At 33.9% G+C, this 14,695-nt stretch overlaps 1 protein-coding gene across 2 annotated transcripts; it reads right to left on the bottom strand.

Annotated features, from left to right (window-relative positions):
- On the bottom strand, positions 3,261-4,795 carry LOC18611434 (dof zinc finger protein DOF5.7). Of its 2 annotated transcripts, XM_018115374.1 has the most exons (2): positions 4,212-4,795; positions 3,261-4,055 (listed from the first exon to the last, which is right to left on the bottom strand). In XM_018115374.1, the coding sequence occupies exons 1-2, from the start codon at positions 4,501-4,503 to the stop codon at positions 3,532-3,534; spliced, it is 816 nt and encodes a 271-aa protein (XP_017970863.1). In that variant the 5' UTR covers positions 4,504-4,795; the 3' UTR covers positions 3,261-3,531. The 2 variants fall into 2 exon arrangements, with proteins under 2 accessions (XP_017970863.1, XP_007047735.1); XM_007047673.2 differs by having other exon boundaries at positions 3,261-4,795.

Raw genomic sequence — 14,695 nt, 5'->3', positions numbered from 1 at the left:
TCAAATTACGAATTTAATGATGTAAAAATGAAAATTAATTGAGGATGAAAAAGGGAAATGGGAGAAAATGCTAAAAAGGAAATGATGATGGTGGCCTTGGTGGAAGGCGTGGGAGGGAGCAGGAGGAGGAGGAGGTGAACCCCGAAGAGTAGGAAGAGGCCAAAAAGAGTGATGAGAGGCGAAAACATTTTTCTCGTTTGGTCAGGTGGGGCTGTGTATGTCTGGGTCTGGGCCCCTTGGTCCAACACGTAATCACACACACAATAAAACCAAAAACCTCGTTCGTAGAAGGGAAACGTTATTACGTGATGAGTCATGATGACCCGTTTTGATTCGCTAATTGCTACGTGCAAGTCTTAAGCTACATACACTTACCACATTTTCATTGTTGCTCTCAAGCTGTTACCCACCGTCCGATTCACTAACATTATCTGATTTCTGATCAACCGCTTCATCAATCCTGGCTGAGTAATTTTACACCTTTAGTTATGTTCAAAAGTAAGGTTTAGGGAATTATTATTTTTAATTAATTACATTACTTACAAATTTTCAAGAGGATTTTCAACAAATAGTTTAAAATTTCATTTTAAAAATTTTGAATTTAAATTTTAAAATAAATAAAATGTATTTACGAGATTAAAAAAACTATCTTGTTATATGAATTAAGAAACAGATTTAAGTTTGGGATATAAAATAAGAATTCAGAAATTAAAAAGATAATATATTTATGGGAGAGAAGGTGAGTTAGTATTTTTGTATAATTCAAAATTATATATAAAAAAATAATTTTAATTCTTTAAATTTTTTTATATAATTCTCAATCAAAAAAGAAAGATCTGGTGAACGGAATAGGGGCTTTCTAATGTTTCTATCTTAGGACAAAATGGGGCCTGAGTGCTTGTCACGTAGCATTAGAAAAGGTAGAGTCAAACTGATCACAGGATTGATTTAATTGGACCCACACAAAAGGATTGGTGTTTAATCGTCTGTTAAACTAAAACTAAAGGGCAGGTGATTGGGGGCAGCAAGGGTAGTTGGGTGAGGATGAGAAACAGCAGATGGTACCCACTGTGCCATGACTCATGAGCTTCTTGCATGTTTGTAAGTTGTAAAAATGACAGTTAAGGGCACACCAACACCAAGTAGTCTAAACAAAAGCCTTCCTTTTTTTTTTTTTTTGTTTTTATCCCTATGAGAGCTATCACGTTAATCACGCTATCTCCTTCATGTTCTTCTTCATCAGTTTTTCTTCTTCCAGCCAACCATCTCTTCTCTGTCTCTCTACCACATGTTAAGAAATTAATTATCTGATTGTTATGTCCATAAAAAAAATCACAAGATAAAAACAAATGGGTAAATGATTGCTGATAAACTTTTGTGCAGAAGAGGAAATGGTAGGGAAAAGCAGAAACATGATGTTAAAAGGTTGGAAGTGGGGGACCCTGGGCAAAGGCAATGAGGAGTTTTTGGGTGTCTTTGGGTAGGAATCATGGCCTTTGTTTAGGTTAACATAAGCCTATAGAATGTTGCACATATAATGCTAAAAAGTAGAGAAAAGGCAGAGAGAGTATGAGGGGAGTTTCAAGGATGGAAGGTCGGCAGATATGTAATTGCTTTGTTGTTAGAATGATAGCTTTCTGCGGTGATGTAGGCCAAAAGAAACGGGTAGAAAAATGAGACAGAATGGTGGCCTTTCTTTTATGTATTTTTCTTCCAGGCTGTAAGCAGCAATGCAGCCAGCAGTGTTAGCCAACAAGTAGTGAACTTGTTAAAATGACAGAGAGATGGATTGGATTCAATAATTGTTAATTGTACTCTTATCTCTAAGTAGAACCAGAGGAAGAATGTTGAAAGTAATTAAAAGGCATGAGTTCCATTATTTTCAGGATTAGAAGAGCAGAAAGGAAGCTGCACACTCCCAGCTTTAAATAAAATAAAAAAGAGAGAGAAAACTAAATGGGTTAAAAATTATTGTTCCCTAGCTACTTGATTAATGCATGAGGAGAAAGCTCAATGATTTGGATAAAAGTTGATTCATTTACTGCTATATCAACTGAAATCATAATGAGAATGATTGTGATTATACATGGAACAAACTAGCTATTGCATGCACATGTAAAAGCAATAAATGTGATTGAGATGAATATATTTGATATACAAGATTTAGGAAAAAGAAATTGATAAAAAATTTCATTCCCACCCCAATAGCTTTAACATTCCCTAAAACTTATGGAGGAGATGGAGGGGAAGCTTAGGGGTAATGTCTTTGGCAAGGTTGTGGGACCAAAATTTTTTCATATAAATAGTGAAAGTAATGAATAAAGATGGGGCAAAGGCAATGAGGGGAAAAAGCAAAGCTTTATCCCTCACTCTCTCTGTCGCTCACCAGTCACAAACAGACTCACAATGTGATTGCTGAGTAGCAATTAGCACGGAGGGGGCTCACCCCCCAAGACCCTAAAAAGCTAAACAAAACATTTTTGCAGCACAAAAGAACGAACCCTAAGCTTTAGATGCCCTCCATATCTCTCCTCCCTTTTCTCTCTCAATTCAAAATGTTGACAGTCTTTCATTCAATTCACTTTCAAACCACCACTTTTTCAGACACCACCAAATCACACCACACTGCAACTAATTATTACGAAGAGACCTAGGCATTGAGAGAGAGAGAGAGAGTGTGAAAGAAGGAAACAGGCCAGGCTTAACACTGCAAGGCTAGGCAAAGGAAGGGCTTGGCCAGCTGCTTCTGCGGCCGTGGTGTTTCATATATATGGTGACAATGTTCAGTAGCCTGAAGAGCCTGAGACTCAGTTCCCTGATAGGGAGAGATTGAGACACTGAGACAGTGAGAGTTTTGGACACTGACTGAACATAAAACAAATCAAAGATATGCCATTAAGTCCCATTTAATAACAGTCCAAAATCCATCACAGATCCCAAAGAGAAAGAGATTGAGTAAGGGAAGATAAAATAGTCGTAACGCATATCAAAGTCCTCAAGACAAACAGTTCCCCAACCAAAAGCAATCTATCGAGAGATTTGAGTATATACCTACGAACAATTGCTATATATATTTCATATCTCCTAATCATAGTCCTATACCATCACTTTCTTCTTGACTTATTAGGATATGTAGAGCCAGCAACAGCTTTCGCATTCATCTAAAATTTTAGGCCCTTTTCTTGAGCAGGAATCCAGCTGCTCCTGCATACAATCTTCATTTGTAGAAATATGCCAAAGTATATATCAAACACAAACAATTTGTAGAAATAAAAAGAACATAATTATAAAGTGACTAATTAATGTTCAACATCTTACTAAAATAAAAAATAGAAACAAAAAGGAAAAAAAACACTATCTTTTTTTGTTTTGCCCTTCAAGGTTTACATGTTGATATCTGAACCCAATAAAACATTTTAAACAAACAATTACCTAAATGGGTTCTTAGAAAATATGTTATACTTTCCCTATTTTTCCTTTTTTCTTTTTCCATCTTCCTTTTAAGGTCTACCTTTTTTGATCCTTCTCTTTTTAGGGCAAAGTGCTGTACTGATGCAAATCGTTCCATGCTTGAACCCCATTCCAGTTGCTTGTATTATCATTGCCATTGCTGCTAGTGGTTGGAGTCGGAGTGACTGGTGCATAAGAACTCCCGAAGAACCATTCCGTGGCGGTTTCATTGCTTGTGCCTTTTCTTGGATTCCCAACAGCTGAAATTTCAGGTTTTGAAACTTCCAGGTTCTGAAACAAAATGGGTTGTGGCTTTTGTGCTTGGTTGTCAAGTGGAACCGAAGAAACAGTGCTGTTTTCCTTTTGATTCTCTCCGCCAAAAAGCATAGCCAATCTTTGCTGCTGCAACTTCCAGTGCAAATCTTGGTTTATGGAACTTAAAGACTCAATTGAAGAAGTAAGGCTACTATTAACATTCAACGAACCCATCTCCTGAATTGCACCGCTAAGTCCACTTGTAACCGAAGATAATGGATAATTACTAAGCCCCATCAAAGAATTAGAGCTACCAGAGGGATCAAGACTGAAAGAAGGGCTAGTACTATCTGCAAATGAAGCAAACTGGTTATAAATGCCAGCTGGAGATGGATTGAGCCTAGGAAATGACAACCCGCCAAGCTGAAAATCCATGGCTGGAGAAAGGCCATGAAAAAACTTCAATCCACCCATCTCTGAAGACGAGGTGGAGTCTTTTGAGTCACCTGACAGCCTGGAAGATGATTTTATCTTCTTGTTCTTGCGGCAACCTCCACCGATTGGCACGTTACGCAAAGCCCCACCTTTAGTCCAGTACCTCCTGCAAGTCTTGCAAAAATGCCTTGGTTGAGTGAGGCTGTAGTTGTTGTAGTAACAGAATTTCGTGTTGGGAGAGTCACATCTCGGACACTTTAGGGCTTGCTCTTGTGGCCTCGTTGAAGCTGCTTTTCGGTTGCTACCGCTTTGGTTTTCTTCCTTGGTAGCTGGTTTTACAGGAGGATTATCAGGAGACATCATGGAAAAACACTTGAGAAAGAAGTTGAAAATGGAAAGAAAAAGAAAATGAAATTGTGGGTTGTTTCAGTTTCCTTTTGCAGAAGCAAAGATACTTAATTGATTGGTTTCATGCATGGGATAGAGAGAGGGAGATGGAGTTGATGATGGGGTCTTGTGATATTCATCAAAGAAGGCTAGGTGGGGAGGGCATAGAAATTTTTATATAATAGCTGGGTTTTGTTTGAAGTAGATCTGGTGGAATAAATAAAGTATAGTTACATGAAAAAGAGAGAGGGAGAGAGTAGATCTCACTAGAAAAAGGAGTGGGCAAATATATATATATATATTGGCTCTAGAGGGGAAAAGAGAGAGAGAGAGAACAGACAAAGAAAGAATAGATGATCTGAAACTGATCTGGCAGAATAGAGAGATACACAACCAGATTGAAACAAAATTGGATAGGGATTGTTCTTGATTGTTGATATAGGAAAAGCGAAATTTTCATTATTTCATAGTAATAATTAAGACAAGTTATGCATTGAAACAAAAAGGGATTAAGTAGGTTGGTGTTGTAAATTTAAGTACTAGTATTTAAAAATGAAATGAAGCATGCATATCTGGTTTTGTCAGATGAAGTTCAATAAAATCCACTCTAGTTCCTCTTGTCCATTTCCCACAGTAAGATACAATGGGCAAACGGCTAGCCCAAAATAGAATTTTGGAAACACAATGAACTGTACTACTAGCAGTAAAGTCAGCTACAGTAACTCCATATTTTTTATGGCTACCCATGCAGAATATTACTGTGTTTCCTTCTCTAATATTTAAGCCGATTAAGATTTTTATTTTTTAAACTTTCGTTACAGTCAAGGAAATTGTTTTCAATTATGTTCTTTTTAATGTATAATGTTTGAAAAAATTTCTAAATTATTTTAAAAAATTCAGATAAATTCTAAGTCTTTTTATCATGTTAAATAAAAAATTTATATTTTTATTTTAGATCAAATAACTAATTGTCATTATTTAAAATACTATTTATTTTTTTATGCTTGTATGGTATTGACATAAAGGTGAAATGTCACATGATCATATCATTATGTCACATCATCATTCATTAAAACATATCAACGTACCACGTCAATATCACATGACATAAAATGACAAGTGATATTTTCATTAACAATAGTTAACCAACAATTAGTTATAATTAAAAGTTTATTTGATTCAAAATAAAAATATAAAAATTTAATTAAACTAATAAAAAATAATTTATTTAAATTTTCTTGAATAGTTCAAAAACTTATTTAAGTTATTATGTCTTTTTTTGTTTAATTAAGATACAACTATACTACCTTTGAATTAAAAGATAAGTATATTTTATCATTGAACTAAATATTATTAAGTTGTGACTTGACATCTTTAATGATATATTAAGTTTTGATTAATTTATTTAACTGTGGTTAATATAATAAGAAATATCTAGATAATAATTTTCTGGTCGTAGGCGTTAATTGGAGATTTTCATTCAAATTAATTCTTTTGTATTGATAAATGACAACTAAGAGACTATTACCAAAAAAAGAAAGAGATTTACATATTTTAACCCTTGGCTCTTAATTCTTCATTTCTTTCTTGGTAATCCAATTGATTATTTAACATAAAATTTATTGATTTCTAATCCTATATATATCCACGTGTGAAATTTTTACAAGGAGGAAAAAATACTGCTTATGTAACTTAGATTAGTAATAAATTATTAGGTCAGGAGAAACAAATGTATTGGAGGGTATCGCACTATTTTTTTTGCTTTACAATCAATCACACACACCTTTTATCAAGAAATAAAACCATCTCATGCATGCAATTACTACTAAAATTCAGATGAATAAATAGGATGGAGATTGAAAAACAAGTAAACGGTGAAAATAGAAACTCATATAAAAAAGGTCTGCCAAATCTTTCAAGAAGTGTGATGCAAATACATAATATGGGACTTAGTCATGGTCCATGTTATGTTTATGGGAGTTGATGACATGCATGAAGGCTTGGATATGTGATCTGATGGAATATATATAGAGAGTTTGAGTGAAAAGGAAAAAAGAAAAAAAGGAGACAATCAGAGCAGCAAACAATGGCAGCAGAGCAGTGGTAGAAGTGGTATTAGAAGTAGAGTAGTAGGGTTGAGTCAGAGAGACGCAACAGTATAGTGTATAGCAGTGTGGCTCTGCCCGGAACACTGCAGCCCTTGTCTATTCTTTGCCATGTAATGTCCCTTTTAACCCTCTTTTTCCTCTTCTTCACTTTAATTGGCCCCCCTTCTCCCATTATTAATCTCAATTAACTTGGATTTGTGGGCCATAATCTTACTTTTAATTAATTTGGACACCTCTCCAAAAAGTGAATGAGTAATGACCAGAATTGTTGCCCCCGGCCCTCGCTGATCCTGCTCATAATAATAGGCGTTTTGAAGTAAAGAAAAGCCAACAAGTGATACTTTTGGCGTTGTAATAGTCCTTTAGAAGGAGACAAGCAACATATATTTAGTGGATAGAAGCTACTTAACTTGATCACGTCGTCATAATATCATGAAAGGCTTCTTGCTGACACCTTTTATTCTAAACTATTAAAAAAATGCAGGGAGGGGAAACAAAACCACTTAGGCAGTACAAAGTTATTGCTGAAAGCCCATACATTTTGATTGCAAACTAGTGCTTGACCCTATGCGTTTTTATGAGTCAATAGATACAGGTAAAAAGAAAGTACAAATCGTGAAGAGCCCTTTAAACTGCAAAGATACTCTTTCTCTATACCTGTTCAGTGTTTTAACGGTGGGGATTCTCTTCTTATTTGTCTTGTTGTAGCTTGATGATGACCACTTTTTCCTGTGAACCAGAAAGAAAGAAGATCATCTAGTTTACCCTGGGAAAGAGAAAGGAAGAGATTATTTTTTTGTTTTGCTTTTGCTTCTTTTTAACTCATTTCATCTGAAACTGGGGGTGCAGGAAGCATCTCTTCTGCTCAGCTAGACTGCTAATTGTACCCATTAGCAACCATTTTTATTAATTAAAAAAAAACCACCCCCATTTCCATTATTTTATAAAAAAATATTCAATAGAATTAACACAATTACTAGATGACGTGTTCCTAAATTTAAAAATTTAATTATAAATAATTTTTTACTTTATTATAATGAAATCTCAAATCAAATTCCCTGCACTAAAGTTGTCAATGTTACATGATCAGTGGCTCACATTGCACTTTAATTAGCAGTTAGGGGAATTTTGTAATGACATCCATTTAAATAATGACAAAACACTGTTAATTAAGATTATATAATATGGTTTTCAAACTTTATCCAATTATTTTTCTATTAAAGTATCAACCATAGTAGTCTAATTGGTAAATTCTCTTGCCAAATATTGTATCAAAAAATCTTGATGCATCTGATTTTAAGAAAAATATTTATTGAAAGGAAGTTGCGTGATGTAATTATTGAATATTCTAGTTACTTGTAGGAAGAATTAAACTCAAAACAAAAAATAAAGGCGTGGTTTGGTTTAATTAATATAGATTATTTTACAAGTGGCATTAAAAATGTAATGCAGGTAAAATGGAGAGAGGAGAAAGCTGTTGTACTTTTATTAGCTAATCTGACTGAAGATAATTTGTCCAAAAAGAAAATATATTTCAAGTATATCCTTGTACTTGATGGCAAAAATTAAGTTGTTGATATTAGGGTTTACAGCAAGGCAGTTAAGGTGGGAAGTGACATCCACCCAAAAATAGGAGAAGTAGAACCGACCAAAGGGCAAAGACGTTAGGGAAAGCTTAATGCATGCAAGAGAAGAAACGTGGAATGCCGTAAGAACTGCTACTATTTTGTGAAGAAAAACAGTTCGGTCCAGATAGACAAATACATCACAATACATGAATATGATTAACGAGAGAGAGAGAGAGGAACACGTGATTGTCGAAGGAGAGAGAGAGAGAGAGAGAGAGGGGTGGCTGGATTCCCGTGAGACCAAACCAGAAAACCCAAAGCTCTATAGCCTCATAGTCATATCATATGTAAACAACTCAATTATGGTTTTGGTTTGGTTTGGCCTCTTCCCCTCTCAAACGTTACAACTTCTCACGGGCCTCCCCTTCCCATCTAAACCACTTCCATCTCTCTCTCTCTCTCTCTCCCAATTTCCTACATATAGTTTCTTATATTCTCGAAACTTTGAATCTTCTATTTGGATTTTTTGTTTCGCGTTTGATACATGCATTTATGCATATATATATATATGGATGTGCATGTGTAAGACTATGGATAAGGTGTGTGTAGGGTTGGGGTTCTATATTCAGCTCCTGCAATTCCCGAAGGTTTACTCCCCTTTAATCCACTGCACATTTCTTATTTTATCTTATTGTGAATACATGATCAAGAAAAATACCTCTTGGATTATTTCATATGATCCTATTCATATAAAATTGCCAATTTTTCCAAGTCTCAGAAGAAAATATGTAATGTTGTGTCTATATTATAGTATAAGTACTATATGATAAGTATTCAATCCTATTAACAACTCTCAAATCATTCTATTGAATTAAAAGAATAGAAACAATATTGACAAATTTTAAGGTAAGAAATTCAAAAGATAAGGTCTATTCAATCCTATCCTATTCATCAAAATAAGAAAGCTCTAGATACTTAGTTAATATGAGAAAACTCATATCCTTTGTATGAAAATCAAAATAAAAAATCATTATAGTGGAAAATTGGAGGATTTTGAGACAATAAAAATTTAGTTGATAACTTTTAAAATACAAAAAAAGAAAAAAAAATAAATCACCCATTACTGTTAAGTTCAAGGTTATTGACTTTAAATTAGATATACAAAACATATAAAAAAAAGTGAGATGAACAGGGGAAGAAATATAATAGAGGCGTCTTCAAAAGTTCCCATTTCATTTACAATAGTGGATTCAATTGTGATTAAGGTAATTTGAGTAATTAGTAATAAATTAATACTTGAAAAGGAGTTCCCAAAAGAAAAACTTTATTGGAACTTATAGCCTGCCGGAGAGCAGCATGCACGCTCGACACACTCCATACCTGAAGGCACAAATGAATAAAGGAGGAGAAAGGAAAAATTATGCTCGAGGGATGAAATTGTTTCTGATTTATCTGAAGTGTCAGATCCACAATTTATTGTCATCTTAAGGCCAGGCCCTGGCTGTTGTTCAGCAATAGGCCGAATTAGTCTTTATGGCCCAGCATTTCACTGTACTTTCAGTCCTACAAAACCTGTTTGTGTTGATGAACAACTTGAAGTTTGATGTTCCCTAAAAAACGAAAAAGGACCCTGTTTTGATAAATCATTCTTTTCCTCGAAACTCAAGTTGGTATAGTCAGAGATGCCATTTCACACCACATTGAGACACCTTTCATAGAAATTTTAACTTTGTATTTTTCATTGTTTGGTTCTTTGCTTTGCTTTTCTTTTTCTTTTTTTATCTTTCAATCTCCATGTACATTATACTTTAAGAAAATCAGGGACGAAGATTGAGTTAGATATATAATTATGCAATCTTCTATATATAAAAAAAAACATGTGTTTTATCGTACATTAATATTAATGTCAATAGAGATTCATCAGGGTTCTAATTAATTTTCCTTTTAATTTTCTTTGAGATTATGAAAGGGAGATGAAGCAAATCATCAAACAAAGAGAACAAGGTTTCTTAATTCAATAAAGTGAGGAGGAGAGAAAGTGGGGGGTAAATCTGCACTACAAATGTTTGTCAGAGGGTAATTTTGTACTTTGCATGGGGTTACTTAACAACAAAGAAAGAGAGGAAAAAAAAAATTACAGTGTACTTTGGTTGCACCAAACCCACAAAGGTTCGTCAAATGTTATGTCGCCATCAAAATTCAAACCTCATCCAAAACATCAGATTAACTGACGGTCCAAAAATCACAAAACTAGGACAGTATTAAAAATCAAAGGGGGGAGGACTGTGTACTGTTGTCTGGCGGTACATCTGCTCTTGCCCGCACTTCACCGCACCGCACCGCACCTCTTCGTCCACCAGAAGTTCTCGATAAAACCCACTCCCAGTTGTACGGATGAGCATGCTCTCTCTCCCTCTCACTCCGCTTTTGCTGGGAGGTTGCTTTGGTCATTTCGCATGTTAATTGCCTGTGAAATGTGAAGTCGCTCTCATAATTCACGAGTCTCAAGGTTCGACATTTTGAGTGAACTTTAATTACAGCTTTATCCTGAGGCTAAGAAATTATTATTATTATTATTATTATTACATCATTTACCAATATTATTATTACTATATAAATTTTTAATGAAATTATTTTTATAATCTTTTAATAATCCCACAGACTAAGGTCATGGTTATACCTATTAAAATGGATTGACTCATTGGGTCGATTCATTTTTTGATTGAATATAGAGTGGATTGGGTTTGAAAATTTAAGCTCATATTAAAATCGAGTTTAAATGGATCAACCCACCAAATCAATGGGTTGGAGTGGGATGGAGTCGGCCAACCCTATGGATTAAAAAAATTAATAATTGTAATTAATTTAATAATTTTATATATTTAATTATATAAAATTAATACTTTAGTTATCAATAATATTATTTATTTTATATATTTTAATATGTTTAATTTTTACTTATCAAATTAATAATTTTAATTTATGAATTAAATTATAAAATAATATTATTAATAAAAATTTATTAAGTAAAACTATAAAAATAATTTTTTTTTGTAAAAAAAGAAATGAATTGACCCAACATGAGCGAACAAGGAGTTGGTTGAATTGAGATTTTGATGACCCATATAAAAAATAGGACCAAATTCATATTTTTTTAATTCACAAAAACTTGGATTGGGCTGGACCGTATCAGCCCATATTGACAGCTCTAATCAAGTTCTCGAGTAAGGTTTTATTGAAGATACAAACATTTGCTTCTCAAGGTTGGCCCTTTTTCTGGATTTGGGCCTGAGTTCGCTAGTGAGCCAGATTGTAGTCCTACTACGTAAGGCAGTCAACAAATCAAACTATTCCTTCACAACAAAATAAAAGATCTGCTTTTGCAAGGTGCTCCATGGCAGTGTTCACATAGTCAATTGGTAAAACCTTAAAATCTGGTTTCACATTGTCTTTGCCTGCAAAATCAATCATCTCTGGAGTCTCTTTCATCCCTCTTTGCCACTACCACTAACCAGCTTCCTCCCTATCATTCATACTACTTTTTTTCCGTAGCACCAAAGATTTTCCGTAGCTTCCTTTTTCTTGTTAGGAGGGATGTTGATCATTGTCACCTTGGCCCCCAGAGCCTTGAGCAAATTTCACTGCCACATGACTAGCCCACCTTAATCCAACCACACCGACATCCAAACCAGGCTTCTAAACTCCATAATATCTCAACGGACTATGAGAGGCAGGTTATAATAGTGGCAGAGTAGCCTCCATGTGTAATAGTTCCATCATAGTACTTGGCCCCATAGGTGAGAAAATCATTCCAGTGCAGTAGTTCTCAAGATTGTCGGTGCAGTCATCGCAGGAGTGGCATGACCGTACCCAACAATGCACCCCTCTCCAACTCTATCGCCAAATTTGAACTTCTTTACCTTGCTCCCGAGTCTGTCACTTCACCAACAATCTCATGCCTGCATTTCAGTTCACATAAATAAATGATTGTATAATCTAATCGACCTTTTCTTTTGAGAGGTATAATCCAATCTACTGATCAAGTTAACATCAAGAACTTGCTCATGACACTTCAAACTTGGACAGGCAACGTTAACTTTCCAAGCTAGCTAGGGCGGGATATGGTAGGTGGGATTTTCTTGACTACTCCTCAAAGGGTTTGCATTGATCATTTAAAAAAAACCTTTTGATTTGGGAACTTGACAATAAAGGTAAATTTTCATTTAAAAGGGTTGTAACCTTCCTAGATGGGCAATCTCGCATGGGTAGGGGTAGAGCTTGGTATCCTTCAATATTGAACTTTTTGGTTCCGCCAAAGTTCAATGTTTGAAAACTAGAGGTATTTCCTTTGATAATAAGAGTTTGTTGTGTGCTTGGTGTGATCGGTATGAGGAAGAATGTGTCCACTTGCTATTAAGGTGTCAGTTTTCATGGGAGGTTTGTTGCTGTGTTTTCGAGTGGTGGGGCTTTAATTGGGTACTGTCGTCCTCCTTTTCGACTATGGTAAAATTTTGCGAAAGTCTTATGATGAATAGCTCCTTAAAAAACATGTGGATGTCAGTAGTGGGGGCTCTGGCTATTTCGAAATGATTTGCTTTTCAACTCGAAGAAATAGGAAAGCGAGGAAGTTACTTCTATGATTAAAATGAGAAGGAAGTTTTGGATTAATGCAATGGAGAAAGAAGAGACTTTAGACGAGGTGGGTTGGTGGAATTTGCCTTGAATGTCGACAAGGTCGCAACTAGTTGAAGGACCAAGAATATGGATTTCCTAGATTCCCCTTAATAATGACGAATTGAAAATTACATGTGACTGGTTCTGCGAAAAGTAAATGCAGTCTAGCAAGCTATGAAGGTGTCCTTAGAGAGAGTGAAAGTATTGTGACTGGTTTTTTTTTTTTTGCCCTCTAAGGGAGCTTAAGTCTAACCATTCTGAAGTTATGGCTACATATATTAAGAATGCTCTTAAATTTTTTGCTTTTTCTTCTTGAAAAGGTTTAAAATTCATTGGTTTGAATCTAATTAGAAAATTCATATGTTAAGAAAAGTAAATACTTTCTTTCTTTCTTATACTAAAGAATCAATTACCTGTCACCTTCTATATTTAATTATATATTGTATCTTGTGAGGTAATGCTAATTTCTAAAGCTTATGCAGACAGATACGTATATCTTTTTAACATGTATAAAAGTAATATAAACAAATATATTTATTGTCTGTCATCATTATTTTATATTTTTATATATAATTGACAGTTATAAGCTGGCAGTACGAGATGCTGAATAGTGGACATGTCAAAAACCGATTGACACATTTCAAATAGAGAAAATTATGACCTTTCTTGATAAGAGAATTTTAAAAATAATTATTAAAATAAAATTAATTATTTTTAGTCATATTTAATCATGATTTGATAAAAATATTTTTTAAATTATTTTAAATAAATTAAATCATTCATTACAATCTTTTTTATTTGTACTTTCGATTTTTCTTTCTCACCGTCTCACTCTCTCTAATTTTATCGATTTCTCTCTTCAACATCTGTTTGCTGTGCTCTCGATTTCTCTCTCTCGCGCTTTCAGATTTTTTTTTTTTACGTTTTTAAGACACTAAGTGATGGTTTTGATGTGCTTGGGTAGATGGCTATTTGGAAATTTTGATTTTTAGGTATTTTAGATGAAACTAAAACGGTATAAATGATTACAGATGTTTGAAATAACTTTTTATTGAATTAATTCGGTACCTAGACATCAATAAACTCAAAATTTTAAAATTTATAAATCTAGGTTTTCAAATTTTTTTTTTAATTTTTAGTTTTGAAATAGGTGTTTTAGATAAGAAAAATTATGTTTTGATTTAAGAAAACATGTTAGAAACATTTTAATAGGTACCAAATTGTCAAAAAAAAAAATGAAGAGAGTTGAGAAGATTTAAAATTTTGGTTCGTAAATAACAACAACATTTTAGGTATTAAAGTGTAACAAAATAATTTTGAATATGGCGTGTAACAATAATATTTTTTCAACATGGCGATAATATTTTTTTTTTCAATGTGGCGTGTAACAACCTAACAATAACTTGTCATATATTTTTGTATATGGCATATAACATGTTTTTGTACATGACGTGTAACAACCTAATCATGGCGTCTAATAACCTAATCATATCGTGTCACATATTTTTGTACATAATGTGTAATATGTTTTTGTACATGACATGTAACAACCTAATCATGGCATGTCACATGTTTTTATATATAGTGTGTAACAATCCAATCATGGCGTGCCACATGTTTTTGTACATGACGTATAACAACCTAACTATGGCGTGTAACATATTTTTATACATAACGTGTAACATGTTTTTATATATGACGTGCAATAATCTAACCATGACGTGTACAGATGTTTTTGTACATGACGTGTAATTTTATTAAATGTAATTTTGTCCAACTTGGTTAAAAGTAGTTAAATTATAAAGAGGGTTATTTTTT

This window comes from Theobroma cacao, chromosome 1, assembly GCF_000208745.1.
Source record: "Theobroma cacao cultivar B97-61/B2 chromosome 1, Criollo_cocoa_genome_V2, whole genome shotgun sequence".
NCBI lineage: Eukaryota > Viridiplantae > Streptophyta > Magnoliopsida > Malvales > Malvaceae > Theobroma > Theobroma cacao.
This window is presented reverse-complemented; position numbering and strand designations above follow the sequence as displayed.

Bases quoted from the DNA above. Each gene is read 5' to 3' on its own strand.
- LOC18611434 (XM_007047673.2), bottom strand. From the start codon at position 4,503: ATGATGTCTCCTGATAATCCTCCTGTAAAACCAGCTACCAAGGAAGAA.